Source organism: Macadamia integrifolia, chromosome 7, assembly GCF_013358625.1.
Source record: "Macadamia integrifolia cultivar HAES 741 chromosome 7, SCU_Mint_v3, whole genome shotgun sequence".
Classification (NCBI taxonomy): domain Eukaryota; kingdom Viridiplantae; phylum Streptophyta; class Magnoliopsida; order Proteales; family Proteaceae; genus Macadamia; species Macadamia integrifolia.
In genome coordinates this window covers 24101812-24109948 of record NC_056563.1, presented here as the reverse complement: position 1 = coordinate 24109948, position 8137 = coordinate 24101812, and the positions used below count along the sequence as shown (strand labels likewise).

The 8137-nt window shown below is 37.7% G+C and overlaps 2 protein-coding genes across 3 annotated transcripts in view; one reads left to right on the top strand and one right to left on the bottom strand.

Moving 5' to 3' along the window:
- Positions 1-48, bottom strand: part of LOC122084837 (transformation/transcription domain-associated protein-like) — a 4814-nt gene extending 4766 nt beyond the window's left edge. Inside the window, exon 1 of the mRNA XM_042653261.1 lies at positions 41-48. Coding sequence (XP_042509195.1) covers positions 41-48 — 8 coding nt within the window. The remainder of the gene's footprint in view (positions 1-40) is intronic.
- Positions 49-1803: 1755 nt separating this feature from the next.
- The window catches only part of LOC122083361, a 7483-nt gene continuing 1149 nt past the window's right edge, over positions 1804-8137 (top strand). The window contains exons 1-5 of one of the 2 annotated variants that reach the window (XM_042651122.1): positions 1804-2891; positions 4666-4856; positions 4960-5203; positions 5348-5433; positions 6546-6637. In XM_042651122.1, coding sequence (XP_042507056.1) covers positions 4840-4856; positions 4960-5203; positions 5348-5433; positions 6546-6637 — 439 coding nt within the window. In that variant the 5' untranslated portion in view covers positions 1804-2891; positions 4666-4839. Of the gene's footprint in view, positions 2892-4662; positions 4857-4959; positions 5204-5347; positions 5434-6545; positions 6638-8137 lie in introns of both variants that reach the window. The other variant, XM_042651123.1, reaches the window with a different exon arrangement.

Sequence of the window (8137 nt, the reverse complement as noted above, 5' to 3'; positions counted from 1 at the left end):
GATCAAATATAGATTAAATTAATGAATAGATTGTATAAACTAAACCATTATGGGCTTGGTTATATGTATGAGGATCCCGTCACACCAATGGTCAAGAAAAAATTAGACAAGATTCTGCAAAAGTCTAGGTATTGCATAGTCCATTCATCAAGTCCAGTTGCATTTGAGGTGATAGATTTTCATCAAAATAGATTTATACATGGTGCATTTGATACACTAAATGTGTGGTTGCTATGAATGGGAATCTACAGGATTGCCATGTGTACATGCAGGGATGGTTATTTTACCTATGCAGTTGAAGATTGATGATTACTGTGATGAATTTTACAGTGTAAAGAAGTATATGGATATATATAAGGAAATGATCCAACCACTTCCAGATTTTACTGATTTGAGTTATACTCACCGCACCGGTATGCTACAGCCTCCAGAACTTAAAAGAAGGCCAGGAAGATCGAAAAAGAGCAGAAAATAGTGTTTGATGAGCCTCCTGCTAGTGAGTTCAGGAAGAGGTCATCAAGCGTAAGATGTGCCATATGAGGGAAGACATGCCACAACAAAAGGACATATTCGAGAGATCCTGATACAGGGAAGCAGGTATCAACTAGTAAGACAGCTGGTGTGAATGCAGAGAAATTCTTTTGAGTTGATATTGCTTATTTTTTAGGCTATTAGTACATATATTCTTTATTCATATATGTAGAGAAAGCGAAGGGATGGTCATCAAGGGGAAGATATCTGCAGCTCACAAAGAATGACGAGGTCACAGACATCTGTAATAGGTATACAAGATACTATACAACAAAGAACAATAGCACGTTTGTCAGCCAAGTACACAAGGAGGAAAGCGGTAAATGCAAAAGCAGTTTTCAGATGCTACTAACAAATGAAGGACCAGATCTTTATGTCTTTATGCAAAACTCTCTTAGTGTGATGTTCTATTATAGGTGATTTGGTATTCAGTTAATGAGAGTGGGGTCTAAGACTATTAATTTTGTATCCCCTTTGTGTGGGATTTGAAAGTATGTTTAAGTTTGTATCCAGTTGGAAACAATAGTGTTAATCGTTCAGTCTGAGCATGGTGTATTTTGTGAGAATAGTCAATTAATTATCTTCCATAATCCATATAATAATAATCAATGGAAAAAAAATGTCGTGTCAACAAGCAATTACTCGAAAGGTCAACAAAACTCAGCTAAGTGACTAACTCTCTGATTGATAGTTGGAAGCTTTTTCCTTCTGAGTCGGGAGAGGGGAGAGGGGAGAGGAAGAGTTTGTTAGGACTTAAAGAGCGAGAGTTACTACTTAGGACTTGAAAAACATAATTGCACTTGAGAGTAATAAAACTACATTTGGAATGAATGAATGAATACAATAAATTATACATGTGACCGGTTCCTCAAGTTTGAGGTAACACCATAGGTTATCAAACATTTACTCTTTATTTTATGTTTGGTGGGCCGCAAACACGAATGAAGTTTGTTTAGAATATGGTTAAGGAAATAACCAAACTACCCTAAACTTCCACATATTTTGAAAGATACCAATTGGAAGGATACAATTTATTTATAATCTTTTAATATTGTTAAATTCTTCATTTGGATCAAAACTAATCAATTAATCATTTTAAATCATGACGAACACAATGATACAATCTAATTTAAGATTAGAATATCATTATATTCAACGAGATATTTCAATTGAAATGATACGATTCAGTCGTCACATATTAGCATATGTTTTGATATGTTTGTTGGATCTTGACTATATAAGTTATTCTGAAATGTTGATTCGATATAGATGAAGTCGTAGCCTCATTAGGAATCTCAATGAAACTCATTTCCCAATGATAGTTGAAGCTGGAACCGTGAATGTACCCAAAATCACCGAAACAGCCCACTCCCTTTCTGCTTCTGGGCGGCAGGGGTGCGGAATTGCTGATTTTAACACCTAGAGGCCAAGAAGAGAGAGAGAGAGAGAGAGAGAGGTGGAAATTTCTCTTTCAGACTTTAATATATAGTTTCAGTTACAGTTTCAGTTTCAGGCTTTCCGCTTCCGCTTTCGCTTTCCAGAGCCTCCTTCTCTTGGTTCTCCATCGACGACAGGGGGAGAAGAGAATTCAAGAAACCTGTGAAATGTCCCCTGATTCGCTTTCTAGTTAGCTGTCTTCATTGTCTTCTGCTTGTGTCGGTCGGTGCTGTGGTCGATGCATTCGTCATCTCTGCGCGCTGGGCAATTATTTTCTCTGAATTTGCCTTTCTTAGAGCTCTCTCAGTTGTATTTAAACAAGAATACAAGAAAGAGGAGATATTTGGTGTTTAGCATCTCTGCATGTATGGTTAGAAGAAGTGAAAAATAACAAGAGGTTTTGAAAACACACAAGATTTTGAATTCTGGGTATTAAATTCTGAAGCCCGAAAATTTAGGAGGGGGAGTAACGAGTAGCGAGTGGCAGTGATTTGTGATTAGTTGAAGGGGGAACTGATGAGAAGATGAAGAAGACGCGTTGTCATTTACCAAAAACAGAAACAAAGCATTCAGGATAAGATTATACGGGTCATAAATTCACTGAGCGTGTTTTTGTTGTGCTGGAGATTATATATATATATATATATATATATATATTATACCCTATAAATAAAATTGATCTCCCAACCCTAAACGACATTGTATTTGTGGCGACACCACTCTCCGTTCCGCTTTAAACTTCACACTTCTTCTCGTTACCCACGGAAAGAAGTGAGTTGTTTTCTCAACTGGTTGCAGAGGAACCAACAATGGCGTCTTCTTGCTGGAGATCGCAGCATGTATCTTCTCCTGCTAAGCATTCGAACCTGGAATGCTTCCTTGACTGCATAACCCCCACTGTGCCTATCCAATTCCTTCCCAAGGTGACCTTTCTACCTTAATTTTCTTTTTCAGCTTGATTCCCACGATTCTGATCGTCAAAGTTTCTTTTTTTTTTTTGTTTCATTTCTTTATCGGAATGTTATGTATATGATCCTCTGTATCTGGAGATGCCATTCCAAGTTTTTAGTTTTTATGCTGATAATCCATATTATAGTTCCTTTCTTATGTTTCTGTGTGAAATCTGTGTCTCTTGCCTCAGTAGTTTCTTTGTGAATTTACTTCAGCTCGCATTTGCTTTTTTAACGGGTTTATTGCTTTATGCCTTTTATGTTGTGAATATCTTCTCACANATACAAGAGAGTCGTTACTAGGTGATCATATGATTCTGGGAGCGATGATAGCAATAGTAATGCCTTGTCTTCATCCTCGATCTTAATCTCCAGGTTTGCAAGTTTACTTACGATCTGATTGAACATGTTAAGATGCTCTAATAGATCCATACCTTCCTCTATCTGTAGAGAATACAATTGCTTCTTCACGAACAACTTATTCGTTAAGGATTTCGTTATGTAGATGCTTTCAAGTTTCGCCCATAACTGCGGTGCAGATTCGATACCCATAACATATTGTAGGGCATCATCAGAAAGATTCAATCGAATAGCACTTATTGCCTTTTCCTCCATCTTTTCCCAATCTTCATCAGTGATTTTTGCAGGTTTCTTCGACTTCCCCAACAACGTTTTCGCCAAACCCTGCTATATTAGAAGATCCTTCATCCTTTGACGCCAGAGGGTGAAATTGTTCTTCCCATTAAACCTCTCGATGTCATACTTGACATTCGATCCCTTCCCTGCCATCGTGATAGTAAACCTTGAAAACGGAAACCTAGAGTTCTGATACCAATTTGTAGAAACGTAACCCTAAAACGATGCAGAAGATAATAGAAAAACAAAACAAACAATGCACACGGATTTTACAAGGTTCAGCAAGGTTGCCTACATCCCCGGTGAGATGAGATCCTACTTCACTATCAATGGAGAATAGGGTTATAGAGCTCGTCCTCACACCTCTCAGTATTGCTTGCATTACAGAGAAAGAAACCCTCGCTACAAATATATAGCGAAAAAACCCTAATCTGGATTAAACTACAATTGCCCTCAAATAAAAACTTCGAGCGGGGGGCTGCGCCCCCCTACACCCCCTGCTATGCAGGGGGACCGCCGTCCTGCCTGTCTAGGTGCTGCACCAGTACTCCCTGGATTAAACTGCGACGGAATACAAGACATCATACACCAACAATCCTCTGTATCTGGAGATGCCATTCCAAGTTTTCAGTTTTTATGCTGATAATCCATATTATAGTTCCTTTCTTATGTTTCTGTGTGAAATATGTGTCTCTTGCCTCAGTAGTTTCTTTGTGAATTTACTTCAGCTCGCATTTCTTTTTTAACGGGTTTATTGCTTTATGCCTTTTATGTTGCGAATATCTTCTCACATCCGTGTGTCTGTATGGCTTTGCCCCTCTATGGTTCTTTGTCAGGTTTCTACACAAATCTTAAGATGGTTTCAGTCGCATTTCAAATGCCAATTTCTTTCTACTTCCCCCTCCCCCCCTTTTTTTCAATCCCCACCAACAACTAATCAGTATCTTCTTTTGAAAATTTTAATGATTCTTGGAAGTAGAATCTCCCTCTTGAGCAACCAATAACTTGCATAACGAAGTTTGACCACTTATTTGTGATGTGGTAAAATCTGAGAAAATCATACAGTTGCACATAGTCTTTTTTACTTCATATCTGCTTGTATGTTTAGCAGACCTGCATTTGAGATCTAAACAGTCTGTGGCAGCATACAATCAAATACTTCAACTTGGGAGATCTTTGGGACCAGTATGTTGAATGGAGTGCATACGGAGCTGGTGCCCCAGTCCTGCTGAACAGCAGAGAGACCGTTGTGCAGTACTATGTTCCATACCTCTCTGCCATACAAATGTACACCAGCAAATTGTATGTCACTTCTATGTTCCTTGTTAATCTTAGTTCCTTCACTCAACTTGATCATCGATAGACAAAAAGAAATTGATTACGCATGCATGTGACTCTGTTCCAGGAACCCAAAAGAGGATACTGATGCAGCAAGGGAATTTGAGAGTGATTCTTGGAGTGAAGACAGTGAGAGCGATAAGCTTTCAAGGACACTGAGCAACAACTCAAGCAAAGGTTGGTATGCTGCATCAGAAGATACAAGCTTTGACCAGGAGGGTTCATGGCAAGTGAAGGACCGGTTTGGCTACCTCTATCTCCAGTACTTTGAGAGGTCTGCTCCATATGGGAGGGTTCCTCTTAAGGACAAGGTACTGCTCCTAATAATCTTTCACATTGCATGCTCTGTTAAATGTTCATGAATTTCTTTGTTCGGTAGAAGGACTTGATTGTTGAAAAATAAATTGAAGAATAAATGATTATGCTTACAATGGTCGTGAGTTATTTAAATTCAGATCACCGAATTAGCTCGGGAATTTCCGGGTTTGCTCTCGTTCAAGAATGTGGATCTCTCTCCTGCTAGTTGGATGGCAGTTGCTTGGTACGTCATTAATTATTTTTATTTGGTTGCCTAGTAAAGTAGATAAAAAATTCTAACTAATGAAAATTCCCATCTACTGAAGATTATTCTGAATTTATCCCTTCATAGCAGTGGGCTTCAGCGCCACAGTGAGGTTGCTCCATTGTGACCTAGTGGTCGCAGTTTTGAATCAGGAAACAGCCTCTCCGCAAAGCGGGGGCAAGGCTGCTACGTATGACCCTCCCCTGACCCTGCAATGGTGGCAACCTCGTGCAGTGGGTAACCCCTTTTTCATGGCTGAGGTGCCTGGCTACAGTACTTACTGACTAAATTCATGGCCATATTGACTAAATTCAGGACCAAAACTCGGTGCAATCTAACATGGCCCTATATGATTTGGTGCCTGTCATGGAACCTTGTCTACCTGGCATTCGGCGGACACATAAGGGAAGATGTCAGAGTGGTCTCTTATTTTCATAGCCTGGAGGGCAAGTTTTTAGTACATGGTATCAGGACCGGCATCAGTCCCCCTAGATGGATACTGACAACAATTAGTATTGGTCTCATTTTTTTCAACAAAAAAAAAAGAGGCTGATTTGATACCGATACCTAAAACCTTGCTAGAGAGGACATACTGGAACTTCACCTTTTCTTTCCTATGCCATTTTTTTCAATTTATTAAAAAAGGAACCAGTTGGGATTGGGAATCGAAAAGCAGTCGACGCACCCATTTATTTCACCGTCCTTGTTCATTCACTAAAATTGGATCATATTCAAATTTAATTTGGTACTGCCTCATACAACCTGGTGCCTTTCAGCTTTTGACCAAGCATCCCGTTGAAAAATCTATTTCTTAGTTTCTTAGCTGGATAAGCTCCCAACGATATGGCCCTCCTCCCCTTCCTGCTTTTCTTATTTCCCCAACACCCATTTTCTTGAAAAATAATTTATTGGAAATTGGTAAAACATGTTAGGGATAATTGATATTTCACTTCATCTAATTTTTCAGGAAAATATTTTGCTTGATCAAATGAATTTTTGTTTAGCTGGCTTTCTTTCTTTATTTTCTTCTCTTGGTTATTTTAAGAAAATATTTTTTGCTGATGAACTTTATTCTTTATCTTTTTTTTTAGGTACCCTATTTACCAAATTCCACCTAGGAGAAACGTGAGGGGACTGACAGCTTCTTTTCTGACTTATCATACTCTGTCATCATCTTGCCAAGGTATGTCTTTACTTTTTTATGATTTCACATTTAAGGACCAAAGAGAAGAGCAGGGAACCTTCTTTTCTCCACTTATAGTTCTGTAACTTTCTTGAAAATTTGCCCGAATGATGGCTGACTCTGATTGAGTTGGTTAATACAGTATCTACTTGATAATTAGATCATCAAAGAAGGAAAATTCAAAATGCTATATGGACTTACATTGCTTTAAAAGCTTTGAACTCAGAGATGGTAAATTATCCACATCTTTCTTTCAATTGTCAGACCTTTGGTTGTAGGTAATGTCCTGTGGCTTGACTTGTGTTTGTTATCTGATTTTCTGGAAAATACGGTTTTATCATCCTTTGATTTCATCATTTTTACTTGTAATATTTGATAGGTTTTTGAGTGTATTGGATCCTTTGGCACTTATGTCAGTTCTTTTATTTTAATTGTTCAATGAGTCAATCATGTTTTCCGGCCCTCATTCTCTTCCATTGTTCTGAATAGTGAAACCTTGAGGGTGCGGTTTAGTGGGTGGGTTGCTTTGTCTTTATCAAAATTGAGTCATCTAGCTGGAGATATAATTGAAAAAATGGTGAAAAACAGAACCATTTCACTTTCCTCTAAACATTAGATTTTCTAAAACAAAGCAATGATATAACATCAGCACTCATAAAGATGAAATTATTCTACGAAATGAGAATTGGTATTGAGAAATAAATTCTTTCTCACCAGAAGTTCAAGAAAATATTTCAAATTTAATTATCCATTCTTTGGTCTAATGACATCTGTCTATATATAATTGTCTTAATATCTGGTGGACTGTCCATTTTGCTATGTTTTCATGTTTAGAGTTAAAAAATTTTCTTCTTATGATAAAATCACCTCAACATTTTCTTTTCCTCTGTATTGCTTCATAGAACTTAGAAGAAAGAAATTTAGCAATTTTTAAACACTCTTTCTGATTCTGCCAGATAAGGTATGAATTATTTGCTTCTATCAAGTTACATATCTTGTGTATTGCTATCATATTAAAAAATTTCCACCAGATTCTCATTTGATGCATAACTGCCTGTTGTCATTCAACTTTGCAAGTGGTCCTAAACTTTTTTTTCTTCTAATGTTTCCATTTTTTATTTTTTTTCAATTTGATACATATCAAACAATTAAATATGCCAGTTGGCTTTGTTGTAGACCCAGTTTAGATAACACTGTTACGTCCCATGTCAAAGCCTTGTCAGAATCTTACTTGAGGCTGCAATATATTTTAGGTACTTTTCTCTGGGTACAGTTGTATATAACAACTCTATCCTGTTTGTTCATAGTGCATGATTACATTTTTTTATGCTGAGCTTGGATAGCTGGAAGAATTTATTGCCTAGTTGCAAAGCAAGCCCTCAGGATTGGTTGGGAATCCAAAGATTCAAAGTAGTTTGCTACTCAATTGGAACCACTTCAGGCTCATTTCTTTATTAAAAAAATATGATTTTTTTTTTTGGCCGGGGGGGGGGGGGGGGG